This window comes from Chenopodium album, chromosome 9 (assembly GCF_948465745.1).
Source record: "Chenopodium album chromosome 9, dcCheAlbu1.1, whole genome shotgun sequence".
Taxonomy (NCBI): Eukaryota; Viridiplantae; Streptophyta; class Magnoliopsida; order Caryophyllales; family Amaranthaceae; genus Chenopodium; species Chenopodium album.
The window spans coordinates 71,054,126-71,068,021 of record NC_137842.1 but is presented as its reverse complement, the minus strand read 5'-3'; the positions used below and the strand labels follow the sequence as shown (position 1 = coordinate 71,068,021).

Genomic DNA, 13,896 nt, shown 5'->3' with positions numbered 1-13,896 from the left:
TGTATGTTTGCATGTGCTTTTATTGGGGATGAAACAACAGATTCATTTGTGTGGTTATTACAAACCTTCTTCAAAGCTATGGAGGATAGAAAACCAACTTCAATATTCACTGACCAGGACCAAGCAATGGCAAATGCAATTCTGGAGGTAAAAGATTTATATTGACATCTTACAGATTTGAGATCTGACAATAAAGTTTTTCTTTTCACATAAAAGTTACCCTTTTATCTGCATAAAGTTATCCTTTTTAGTGCATAAAGTAACCCTTTTAACAGCATAAAGTGACCCCTTTATTTTCAATGCAGGTGATTCCAAATACAAGGCATAGACTTTGTATATGGCATTTGGAGCAAAATGCCATAACCAGATTTGGAGCTCTTAAAAAAGACAAAGAATTCAAATTTGCATTCAACCAGTGCTTAAAGATGTGTGTGACAGAACAAGAATTCGAAGAAAAGTGGCAGGCAATGTTGCAGAAATATGAGTTGACAGAACACTCTTGGTACAAAAGAGTGTATGAGTTGAAAGACAAATGGTGTCCTGCCCTTAGTAGAGATTTCTTTTCAGCAGGAATCTTATCGTCACAAAGGAGTGAAAGCACTAATCATGCTATAGGATTCAGAGCAAGTAAAACAACTACTTTGACAGAATTTTATACCATATTTAAGAAGACAACCAATCGTTGGAGAAGCACAGAGAAATATGATGAGTTTACCTGTAGCAAGTCAATAGCATTCACTTCATTGCCTCTCTCTGGAATGCTAAAGCATGCTGCACAGGTAAAAAGTTAACTGACAACTACATAAATTACACCTAATATATGGCAATTTAAATGAACCTACATGATTTTGATGTACAGGTTTTCACTTTATCACTCTTTAGAGATTTTGAAGAGGAGTTTGGATACTCTATGGCAACAACTGTTCAGATGTTAGGCAGTAATGAAGAATGCCTACTTTATCAAGTAACACTAGAAGACAAGCCATGGTCTGCACATCAAGTAAACTATATACATGAGAGCCAAACTGTATGGTGCACTTGCAAAAATTTTGAAGCATCTGGATGGTTATGTTATCATTGCATCAGAATTCTACATTTGCATTCAGTAACAAGAATACCAGATAAGTATGTTTCAAAAAGATGGACTAAGTTTGCAAAAACAGAGGCATGGGATAGGTTGAAGAATCAGGATCCTAAACAGCAATATATTCCATGGAGGCAAACAATGATGAGGAAATACTACAATCTAATCTTAAAAAGTCAAGAAAATGAAGACACAAGAGCATTTATGGAAGAAAGCTTCAGAAACAGTCTTAAAATGGTGGAAGACTTACTTGCTATTGCTGCTCAGAAAGAAAGTGCAGAAGCTGCTTCTAACATTCCTGATGTGGCAGACAGCACTCAAAGCAATACTGACGTTTCTTCAGCATCGAGTACAAGCACAAGTGTACCACAAATACTTGATCCTAAAACGGCTGTAACAAAAGGAAGAAGCAAGAGAGCAAAAGGAGGACTTGAAAAAAGCAAGAGAAAAAGAAAACCAGCACTGCCACCTCCAAATTCAGAATTTGGATCAAAAACACCTAACTTACGACTCTTTTAAGATCTTTTTTTGAACATTTTTTTTTTCGAAATTAATATACCTTGTATTATTAAGCTTCAGAAACAGTCTTAAAATGGTGGAAGACTTACTTGCTATTGCTGCTTAGAAAGAAAGTACAGAAGCTGCTTCTAACATTCCTGATGTGGCAGACAGCACTCAAAGCAATACTGATGTTTCTTCAGCATCGAGTACAAGCACAAGTGTACCACAAATACTTGATCCTAAAACGGCTGTAACAAAAGGAAGAAGCAAGAGAGCAAAAGGAGGACTTGAAAAAAGCAAGAGAAAAAGAAAACCAGCACTGCCACCTCCAAATTCAGAATTTGGATCAAAAACACCTAACTTACGACTCTTTTAAGATCTTTTTTTGAACATTTTTTTTTTGAAATTAATATACCTTGTATTGTTAAACTATTTTTCTTTTGTTTTTTTACTCTATGACAAGTTTAATGAAAATGTGATTGACACTTTTATTAGCAGATATTTAATTCTTGGAAACATCAACTTATGTTACCCTTTTCATGAATTAAAGTGACCCTTTTCATGCATAAACGTTATCCTTTATATCCACTAAAAGTTACGCTTTCTGGTAATAAAAGTTACCCCTTTTGTCAATAAAAGTTACCCTTTTCACGCATAAAAGTTACCCTATCTATCCAAAAAAAGTATACCTTATCCTTTCTATCCACTAAATTAACCTTCTCTTTGTTAATAGTTACCCTTTCAAGTAATAAAAGTTACCCCTTTTGTCAATAAAAGTTACCCTTTTCATGCATAAAAGTTACCCTATCTACCCAAAAAAGTATACCTTATCAAATATAAAAAGTAACCCTTTTTATGCCACAAAGTAACCCTTTTTATGCACAAAAGTGACCCCAAAAAACATACACAAGAACCTTTCAAATTACTTAATGTATGCACATACATCAGTATTCCAAAAGAACAAAAAACTAACCACTAAGTTTAATTACATCATTTAACTTGATGTATATGCACAAACATTAAGTTTTTTCATTGTTCAAAAAATGCTCCTAGACCTAATCAACCTTTGCTTCTAACAGTCATTTCACCCTTTAGAAGGAGTGTACTTGTCTGTCTTCTTTTTTGCCCTTTTTCCTTTGGGATTCTCTTCGTCTGCCTCTGCCTTTGCTTCTACTTCAGCTGCCATTATTCTTTCTTCATTATCTTTCTTCTTCTTTGCAGCAATTGCATCCTTTCTTCTCATTTCAATTTCTTGGCAATAAGCAGGATCTTTCTTCTTCTCATTGAACTTCTCTAATTCTGACAACACATCATTCCTAGATTCATTCAAATCACACAGCACCAGTGTCGTACAAATCTCACCTCGCAGAAATTTTCTCCCAATAATCTCACAACAGAAAAAAAAAAAAAAAAAAAAAAACTTATCAATATGTAATTAATAAAAGCATTAGAAAGGGAAAAAATACATACAAAATAGATGAATAATTACTGTTTTGAGTTCATTTAATTTGAACGATTCGCCAACAAAATGGAGCATGTGATACATAACAAACACCCCACAGTCCAAATTGTCAACTTTTTCTTTTCTCCATTCCAACTCAACAATTTGAAACCTATAAGAAGGTAGCTGAACACTCTTTGGATGATTTCTTTTTCCGAGAAAAACACCCATTTGATCACACTGACATAAAATATAAAAGTTTAGAATAAAATAAAACAAGAAAAAAGAAAAAAAAAATTTAAATGGAAACAATAAGTAAACAGAAACATAACAATGAAATCAACATAAACATACCAAGTGTGAAGACAATTCTTTGGTATATTCAAGAGCATCATCACGCCAGATGATATTGTCAAGATAATATACCACCTCTTTTGTATGATCAATAACAAACAAAATGTAGTGATTCTCAATAAGAACAGGAAAATATATCTGAAACAGAAAAAATTAAAACACTGATTTAGACAGTTTAACACAAAACAGAACTTTTTTAAAGTTTTGATAGTAATTTATCATGAAATATACCAGTTCAGCATCCATAATATCACATTCAGGATTCTCATAGCTCACCCAACCTTCCCATAAACCGTGCAAATCATTAACAGCTTGTGAAACTTCACCTTTGCCAATGTTTTCACAAACATGCAAGAATGCAAACTATTAAAAGTATGAGAACTTGTTTATATAAAAAGATAATAACTTTAGTGCACATAAAGGGTAACTTTAGTGCACATAAAGGGTAACTTTAGTGCATATAAAAAAAAAAATCAAATTACTTACACTTTGCCTCACACCAAAGAAGAATTTTCGAGGACCAGAATCAAAACATGCCTTCTCGTTCAAATACAGACAGTAGCAATCAATGATGCACCATCTAATTCTAAGTGGAGCTACCAGGGATACCATGTCTTCTCTTGGAATTAAAAAATTCATCCCAATAGTAACAAGATTCTCACTGCAACAATAAAAAATAAGATAAGCATTAAACAAAAAAATAAAGGAAAAAAAACATATAAAATATAATTATTATAAAAAATGACATTTAACTTCCTCATCATTGAATCATCCTTCAGTAAACAATAATCAAGAATTTCCTGATGTAACTTGGGCAATTTCTTGAAAATCCGAGCATTAGACCTCAAAAACAGAGTAAGAAAAGGAACATCCACACCTACTGGCCCACAGTCGAGTGAGCAAAAAGATTTATTGCCTCTGACGATACGTCTAGAAGCATTTGCTACAGAAGGCCCAGCATCATCCTCAGACCTATTCATCAAAACACTTTTTCCTTTACCATTGACATCATCCTCAGACCTATTCAAATTCAAATCTTCTTCAGATTCATTATCAGGATCATCATTGTTATGACATTCAGGTTCATAAAAATCACGAAACATTTCATGAATAGACTTCATCTTGTTACACTCCTCAATTAAACCATCTAAAAGCTTCAGGTAATGAGGATCAGAAAGTAACTGTTGTGTTTGAGAAAATACAACAGGATCATCAGAGGATAATGATTCAGTTCTGCGAGAAGCAATCATATCACTCAAGGTTTGAAAACCCTGTGACTGAACCAACAATAATACATCCATATTTCTTTTGACCAAAAGAAATGTTTCATGAACAGCCTGCAAACATATGAACCAATAAGAAACTATACAAATGTAAAAAATAAAAATAAAAAACAAATGAAAATTCATGATATATGCATAAAGTTACCCTTTTAAATGCATAAAGTTACCCTTTATTATGCATAAAGTTACCCTTTAAAATGCATAAAGTAACCCTTATAACTGAATATTTAGGGTAACTTTAGTGCACAAAAAGGGTAACTTTAGTGCACAAAAAGGGTAACTTTAGTGCACAAAAAGGGTAACTTTAGTGCATATAAAGAGATAATAACTAAATAAAAAAAAAAAAAGAGCACTTACATCAGTTGAAATTTCTTTAATTTCATCATCAGTCATCACACTTTCTGGAAGATCAAATGCAAGAATGCGGCCACTTCTACCACTTGTAGAAGCCCCTTGACCACAAGTTTGCTTAACAACAGGAGTTATAGGATCCCTAACTTCAGGCTGTGAAACGGGATATGTAAGGGTATCCAATGGTCCCTGCCCAAAATCACCAGCTTTAATCTCCAAATTGATCCGCTTCTTAATCTTCGCATCAGTCCAATGTTGAATCAAAGGAAGGGTACTACTTTCCTTTTCTCCTTGGAAATTTAATCGATGAAAATACATAATTTGCAAAGCTAGCAAACAACCACTTACATTTTGAGCATTTTCATCATTCTTATAATTCACAACAGCCTTCTTTAATTTTTTCAAAACATATGAACACCAATCAAATGTTTTGATTTCATCAACATTTTCCACAGCCTTCAGCAACTTCAATGAAACAGTCCTATTAGTAGTAGGAGCTAAGAAGCTAGACATAGCATGTAGCACAAAACATCTCTTGAATTCTTCACCACCATCATCCAAATCAACCATCCTAGACTCCACTTTTGACAAATGTAGAGGTTGCTTCTCAGTAAGACCATAATCATGTCTCCATGACTGAATGATACGTTTATCTACACTACCTTCTTCAGGATTCTTCTGAAGTTCAGGAACAGCAATCTCACTCATAGGCAAGCCAAAGACATCACATATATCATTTTTAGTAACTACAAACTCTTTACCAGCAGCAATAGTGAACATGCAGCTACCTCCATTAAAGTGTTCAACCAGCCAATGTAGCATTTGACGATTCAAAGTTTTCAATTTCAGATGTAATAAACCACCAAAACCTATTTCTTCAACAGCTTTTTGTTGATTAGGACTAAAATTACTCATCATTAATTCCAATGTGTGTGGTCTGCACCTTGCAATCAAGGGTCTTTTTTCCCTAAATAATAATAATATAAGTAAAACAATATCAGAATCAGAATCAGAATCATGATATATATGATTAAAAAAATACAAAACAAAAAACATTTATACTTACACAACAGTATCAGAATCAGAATCAGAAACTACTTGCAATTCAGCATCTGCTTTGGCCTTCTTAGATACAATTTTAGACTTCTTAGGAGATGCTTTAACCTTCTGAGACTCTGCTTTGGCCTTCTTAGGAACAGTTTTAGCCTTCACAGTTTTAGCCTTCACAATGTTAGACTTCCCAGTTTTAGACTCTGTTTTGTCCTTCTCAGGACCTGTCTTGTTCTTTTTAGCAGGCTCTTTACCCATTCCTTTTCCCCTTGAAGGCGATTTATAACGATATCCACCTATTGAACCACCTATATCTAATTAATACAGAGGATAACCATAAATTACAAATTCACAAATTACTCAGGGGAAAATTTAGAATATATGCATAAAAATCCTTTTTACTGCATAAAGTCACCCTTAAAATACAACAAGTAACCCTTTTAAATAAAAAAGTAACCCTTTAACAAGCATAAAGTGACCCTTTTAACTATATAAAGTGACCCTTTTAACTATATAAAGTGACCCTTTTCACTGCATAAAGTCACCCTTTAAACTACAACAAGTAACCCTTTTAAATACAAACGTGACCCTTTTGACAGAATAAAGTGACCCTTTTCACAGCATAAAGTGACCCTTTTCAAAGCATAAAATAACCTTTGTCATGCATATAAATAACAATGTATATATTACTCACACACAATGCACAATGCACATATTACTGGTACTCAAACACATATACACAAACACAATGCAGATATGCATACTATTCTCATAATCTAACTAAAACCTAACATCAAAACTTGAAGAATAATGAATAAAACTTCTGAAAACAAACATGCAAAATTTGTTTAACATGTAACAACACCACAACACATATATATCAAATTTTGAACCAATTATCACAATGAACAATAAAATAAAGCAAAATTAAACATAATAACTTCAAAATTGAAATTCAATTATCATAATATGCATAATAAATCAACAGAAAACAATAAAAAATAACATGCACTACTAATTCGACATATATAAGCGAAAATTCAATTGAAAATTCGAAAAAATGATGAAAAATTAAACAAACACACCTTCTTCAGCATCTACAGCCTTCTTTGTAATCTTCTTCTTCACCATTGCTGAAACTAACACTACAAAAAACGAAAACAAAATCAAAATCAAAAAACCTAAAAATCGAAGAACCAAAACAATTTAAACTAACAAAAATCTCAAAAAAATAAGTAAACTAACCACAATTAAGCGATAAACAACTTCACAAGTGAAAGAAAAGTGAGAAAAAGCTCGAAAAAGCTCGAAAAGCAACAATGGAGGAGAGAGAAATCGCAGTTAACTGGTTTTTAGAGAGAGAAAAACGAGGAGAGAGAAAGCGTGAATGAGTGAATGAAGGAGAAAATCAAGGAGAGAGAAAGTTCTTTTTCTTTAATTTTGGAAAGCACGTGCCCAGGACAGTTTTTTTGTCCTTAAAATCCGCCATTCAATATCATTATTGAACACCCGCTTTTTTTAAAAATTTGTGTAAAAGGTAAGGATAGTAAATTAATAGGCGGGACAAGATAAAAATTATGTTATTAATTGTTTGGTAAGATTTAGGAATTAAATTGGGATAAATAGTAAAATTACATAACTATCCTTACTAACATTTCTCCTCTCCCCTCTTCCTTCCCTTTCATTAAGGTAAATTTATCTTTTACATTTCAAAATGAATCCCTACACCTTATACTTTTTTTTATCCCTATCGTTTTCATATGGGATAGACAATTCTCATTAACCAAACAAGGAATTATAGGATACTCGTACAAGAGATTATTAATCTCTATCCTACCTACAATCCTTTCAAACAAACACCCCCATAAAGTATTTTAATATTTTTCTTTCCTACTAACCTCACCCACACTACTTTTTTTCCGTTTCATGTTAGTTGCAATACTTTTTATTTTCGGTCGTTTCATATTAGCTGCAACACTACTATATTTAAAAAGAATATAATATTATTTTATAATTTTTCTCTTCCACTAATCTCATTTTCACAATTATTTTAATATTTCTCTTTCCTACTAACCTCACCCACTCTACTTTTTTATTATCTTTATCTTTTACTAACAATACTTTATATTATAAGGGAAAATTTGCAAATTGCAGTCATTTAAAGTTCGTATTTTGCAAATTGCAGCTATTTAAAAAAAATTGCAAATTGCAGCCCAAAAGTTCATATAAATTGTAAATTGCAGCCCGATTTAACTTTTTCATCGGTTTACAAGTTGAAAAATCTTTGTTTAAGGTTTTAGAGACCATTTTAGTCCTTAGGGGTCCAAATTGAGCTCGTAATTAGCCAAAAAAATAACGCAAGTATTTGGTTTTGCGTATTAAAAATGTATCGATTTGTGGGAAACCGTAAATATGAGACACTTACGTTATTTTTTTGCTAATTCTGAGCTCAATCAGTCCCTAAGACCTAAAATGACCCCTAAAACCTTAACCGAAGATTTTTCAACATGTAAACCGATGAAAAAATTGAATCGGGCTGCAATTTACAATTTATACGAACTTTTGGGCTGCAATTTGCAAAAAAAAAAATTAAATAGTTGCAATTTGCAAAATACGAATTTTAAATGGCTACAATTTGCAAATTTTCCATATAAGCCTATAATTCTACTTTATAATTTTCAAAGACTATGAGTCAAGCTACTGTTGCAACTAATGCGAAACGGATGGAATACATCACTTGTTTTTTTAAGAAAATTTCACAAATATTGCACCATATCCATTTAAGGAAATAAAATATCTCTGTTTTCAGTATAAATACCCAATATATTCTTACTTTTAACACTCAATTCTTTAGTTTATGCTTACATCACATAGTTAACATTGTATTTCTACCCTGCTCTCTCTTTATTTGTTTTCACTACAAAAAATATTAGGAAAATGTTATACATAGCCCTTAGGGCTACATATAAGAATTAAATTTACACTTGAAAATCATAAAAAGTTAAGAAATCATTAAAATATAAACACTAATAACACTGATTTACGCGTGTTTTTGTTATGAATTCCTAATTTTATACAATTTCCAAGAGTATATTTAATGCTTATGTATAGCCCTTAGGTTTACATATAACATTACCCAAAATATTATGCCTAAGTGCCCTACCTATATGATGTGATTATATAAGAACTAATGATGTAATTTTATTTTATTTCGGGTACTTGGTTAGTTTTTTTTTTTTGTTTTTTTTTAATGAAGAAATTAAATGAAATTAATTGAGTTATTTTATGAAAAATACTTGTAATAAATAATAAAAAGATAAAAGTATGAGTAGTTTTTAGGTTTGGGGACCAAGGCAAAAAAAAAGTGGAGCCCCCATTTCTTTTGGAGAAATAGTGTATCAAGGGTATGAAATATTGATGAAATGAAGAGGACAAAAAGGAAAGATTGGCTTCTTCTTTGCTTCTCTTGCCACCCGGTCCCTCCACGTGTCCCCATATTGTATTTTTTTGGAATTTTTTTTCCAAGTTTTAGAAAATATCTTCACAGGCTTTTTTTTTAAGAGCTAGTCTGCCCTGTTCTACTATGCTATGTTGAATTGTTGTGCTGACTCAATATGCTCTGTTGACACATGCTTTATTCTGCTAGAATTTGCTATACTCTGTTTAAAAACTTTTTTTTTAAAAAAAAGGGCCTTTGTACTTTATATTAATTTTTTAAAGCATTAACTTTTTATGATAGAACTAGCCTGTGTGAAATGTTGATTTAGAGGGTAAAAAACACAAATTACTCTTAAAACGACATAAAATATTAATTACTCTCGTCATCTTTAATGTTTGTATCGTATTTAACTTTTATTGTGTTTACAAGTTTTCTTTAAGTTGTAAGGTAATTTTTCCTTTTTAATAAACATGTAGGTATAAAATAAATGAATATTTGTTCCTAGAGATCATGTAAATTAAAATGAAAATAAATAGTGATTGAGCCAAACCTTCATAATATATTTTAAAATTTATTTGTATCTAGTTAATTAATCAACTAAAGGTATGATAAGTATGGAGATTAATCTAATAACTACAACACTCCAATTTTCATTTCGCATTCAATTTAGACAATTAACCGTCCTTATTTATTTGGTTCAAGATAGTATAAAGAGTTTTTATCAAACTTACATGTGGCAAAGTTTCTTTTCAGAAAAAAATGTTGATATATGATGTTTTGTTTACATTATTAAGGTGTTCAACATTCCAACTCATAATGTCGGAATAAGTGTTAATGTCGTTTTATATACCAAGTATATACTCCTTAACTTTAGGTGCTATTGAGTTTCGAGTTTTTAGGTACTTTCATATCTAATCTCCTAAATCCTAAATTTTAATTCTATGGTGTTTAGAATTCGAATTTATTTAACCAAAAATATAGAGAAATCAAGGAGTAAAGACGACCACTCTTTATTTGGACCATCTATCTCTTATTACCACCCTCTATTTGCATAAACATAATAAGACAAAATTAAATCAGCCTCAAATAATGTCGGACATAAACTTTATTACACTTATTAAACTATGATAATGTTGGATTTGGACAAATAAGAATCCAATTCAATCTAACATAATCTTGTTATTTACAATTTGGACTGATATAAGCAAATTAGGAGCACTAATATTAATTAACTAATTGACAGCAACTACCTCACTGGCTAATTATATCCTATGTTGCCATCAAGTATATTTGCTAAGATCATAACATTAATTTAAAAAACTTTTACGTGTTAAGCTGATGTATGTGATTTTAAGCTGATGTATGTGATTTTATATTATGTCACTCACGAATTGAACAACATATGTACGTTATAATGTTATATGATCAAAAATTATATCTTTGACCGATTTATATATCTTAATAAGATTCCATTATATCTAATTAATTATTACTACTATAACTAATACCGAATCTAATAATTTAATCTTCGTGTGATGCGAATGTATTTTGTTTACCGGTCGGAAGACGTATTACTAGACTGTTTCCAAGATTAGCGAAATGGTCAATATAATTATCCTATCCAATTTATTAATCTTGTTTACGTAGCCAACGTTACAACGTAGTTGTATGAGCATGTTTTAATCAACGCCTTTTGTCGGAAGTCGGAACTTATGTTATTCGACAATCTAGCAAACTTATAAGTTTGTCGGAACTTATTTTGTAGGAGTGTAATAGTTTATATACGAGTACTTTATTATCAAGACAGCAAGACTTACCTTGCGCAAAATAATCAAAATAATTGGAGTAGATCAAATATGACCTATCTTAAATATTTGTACATGCAAAATAAAAGGTTGAATGAAAATGCATTAAATCGTTAATTAATTATAGGGGAAATTTGTATATTACAGTCTAAAAGTTGTTATAAATTGTAAATTGCAACTTAATTTAATTTTTTCATCGGTTTGCGTGTCGGAAAAAGTTCGATTAAGGTTGTAGCGGTCATTTTATCTCTTAAGGATTCAAATTGAACTCTGGAATTGACAAAAAATTAACGTAAGTGCTCGTTTTTACAACAAAAAATAATTGTCTGCTAATCGATACGTTTTTGATACGCAATTTGAATATCCTGACTCCGCCATTGAATATGATACTCGTAATAATTAAAGAGGTGATAATAGGGGGTCTGTTCTCTTCAACTTATTTTCAATTCAGTTCAGTCTAGTTCCTATTTTCCTTCTCTCATAATATATTCAGCTCGGTTTAGTTCAGTTCAGCTCCAATCAGTTTAGCTCAGTTCAGTAAATCAAAACAGGCCCTAGACAACGGGTAGATATAAATAAAAAATAGAAAAATAATAATAATATAAAGTGAGGAAATGCACCTCTAATGATTGCCAATAAAACGAGAGGAAAGCACGATTAATCCACACTCAATCAAGTTGGCTATTACGAAGTCCATATATCCTTCTGTCTTGGGATGTGATATAATTCATGAAATCAAATGATACTCTAATTTATTTTTTAAAAAATAATTCAAAGTAATTAAAAATTAAAAAAAAATCTAAAAGATGGTGGCGACTACACGTGCAGTAGCAGCACTAGGATAAAATAGACATAAACAAATGCTTTAACTTGTACGACTTGCCTATGTTCTTCCAATAATTATTTCTTTTTTATTTCCATAAATATTATCGATTTTCCCCACCGTCCACCACCCAAAACCCTAGATCATATGATCATATCTATATCCAACTTCTATCTCTTTTGGATTGTAATAGTAACTGAACAAACTAATATTCTAAAAGGTTTTTTTATTTTTTATTTTTTTTTTGGGAAAAAGGTAGAACATGTAAATAGTAATTATAATTCAAGACATATTAATTTTACATGTTAGACTTTAATGTATAGTTTTTTTTTTTAAATTTTTATTTCATATACGTAGTACATTATTTTGTACTCTGTAACTCATTTATATTTTTTGGACAATTATTTAAGGATAAGATATGCGTTGATAAAAGAATAATTATGAATGTGTATATATAAAATTAATTAAGACTTGGTATACAAAAGAGAAAATTAAAGGAAATACTCATATATGATGAAAATAATTATTGTTGGTCAAGCTAAGTATTTGTTCTGCCCTTACCTACCGTGTACATAATAAGAATGGAATATTTTGTAATAATGGACAATACATCTAATAATCATTAAATATTGAAGAGACTAAACTAACTAACAAACAAACCTAACAATTGAGATTTCCTAATTCAATCACATATTATATATACACTTTTTAGCAATGATTTTGTAGTCCATGAACTATGGATATAATTTTTTTAATATAATAATTTAGATTTCAAATTAATTATCTCAAAATATATGAAAAATTACAAGTTAAATCATAGTATGTGAAAACATGTAGTGGTACAAAATTTTAATTTCACACGTACACGTAAACTCTTATTTAATGGATACTCGGTCATCTTTTACTCATAATTATTTTTGTCCATATTATAAACAATTTAAAAACGTGTAATGGTTATACTACTTACTTTATTTTATCAATAACTTCATTTAATCATTTTACATACCCAAAATAGAAATTGATGTGAAAACATCTTTTACTATTGTTGTTAAGATAAAAAAAAGAAAGGTACTTTAAAAAATAAAAGGGTAAGTGTGACTGTGTGAGCAAGCAAAATGAAGAGAAAGGGACAAAACATGAGGCAACGTGTGGGTGAACTATTTAGTAATAATACAATAAAGCTTTACTTAATTTGATGAAATTATAATTACTCAATTAAATTTGACCCCCTAAAAATTAGTAATTACTCACAATTGTTGGGCTATGATTGGGTAAAATGATAGTGTAATTAGCCCCCACCAAAAAAAGTGTTTATCCACACACAAAAGCAAGCCTTCAATGCAAGTTACCTCTTTCAATTCTTTGTTTGTAAATAAACTTAGCTTTTTTAAGGCACCTTTAAATTAGGCAGCAGTGTAAGTGCAGCAGCAGCAGCATACAGCGCAGTTGGTTAGCTGCTGATCGATCAGTGTGTTTCTCGTTTAGCTGCTGCTGCTATTGCCTTTTGTTAACGTAAACCACTCTCCTTTTCTATCCATTTCTATGAGAGATTATATCTTTTTTGTACGTACGTTTTGATAAAAGTTATGACTTCTTTTTACACACTCTTGATTAGAGTAAGTTACACGAATAAGGTGTTAGTCTGATGATAAGGGCCTATTCTGTTCAGCTTAATTTCATTTCTTAATTTCCTTCTCTCATAAATAATTTATATCAACTATATTCAGTTCAATTATGCTCCAATCAGTTCAGTCTCAATCAGTTC

General features: G+C 30.9%; 2 protein-coding genes across 6 annotated transcripts; one reads left to right on the top strand and one right to left on the bottom strand.

The window, feature by feature from the left end:
- The first annotated feature begins 310 nt into the window (after positions 1-310).
- On the top strand, positions 311-2,312 carry LOC145559135 (protein FAR1-RELATED SEQUENCE 5-like). Its single transcript, XM_081620559.1, has 2 exons — positions 311-779; positions 860-2,312. Exons 1-2 carry the CDS (start codon positions 426-428, stop codon positions 1,601-1,603), a joined length of 1,098 nt encoding a protein of 365 aa, XP_081476685.1. The 5' UTR covers positions 311-425; the 3' UTR covers positions 1,604-2,312.
- Positions 2,313-2,486: 174 nt separating this feature from the next.
- Positions 2,487-7,589, bottom strand: LOC145559134 (uncharacterized). Of its 5 annotated transcripts, none has more exons than XM_081620555.1 (10): positions 7,310-7,589; positions 7,150-7,209; positions 6,081-6,378; positions 5,021-5,981; positions 4,134-4,717; positions 3,867-4,041; positions 3,612-3,743; positions 3,381-3,518; positions 3,075-3,266; positions 2,487-2,972 (listed from the first exon to the last, which is right to left on the bottom strand). In XM_081620555.1, the coding sequence occupies exons 2-10, from the start codon at positions 7,193-7,195 to the stop codon at positions 2,670-2,672; spliced, it is 2,829 nt and encodes a 942-aa protein (XP_081476681.1). In that variant the 5' UTR covers positions 7,196-7,209; positions 7,310-7,589; the 3' UTR covers positions 2,487-2,669. The 5 variants fall into 5 exon arrangements, with proteins under 5 accessions (XP_081476681.1, XP_081476683.1, XP_081476680.1 ...); XM_081620557.1 differs by having other exon boundaries at positions 6,081-6,360; XM_081620554.1 differs by having other exon boundaries at positions 7,150-7,589.
- Between the last annotated feature and the right edge of the window lie 6,307 nt (positions 7,590-13,896).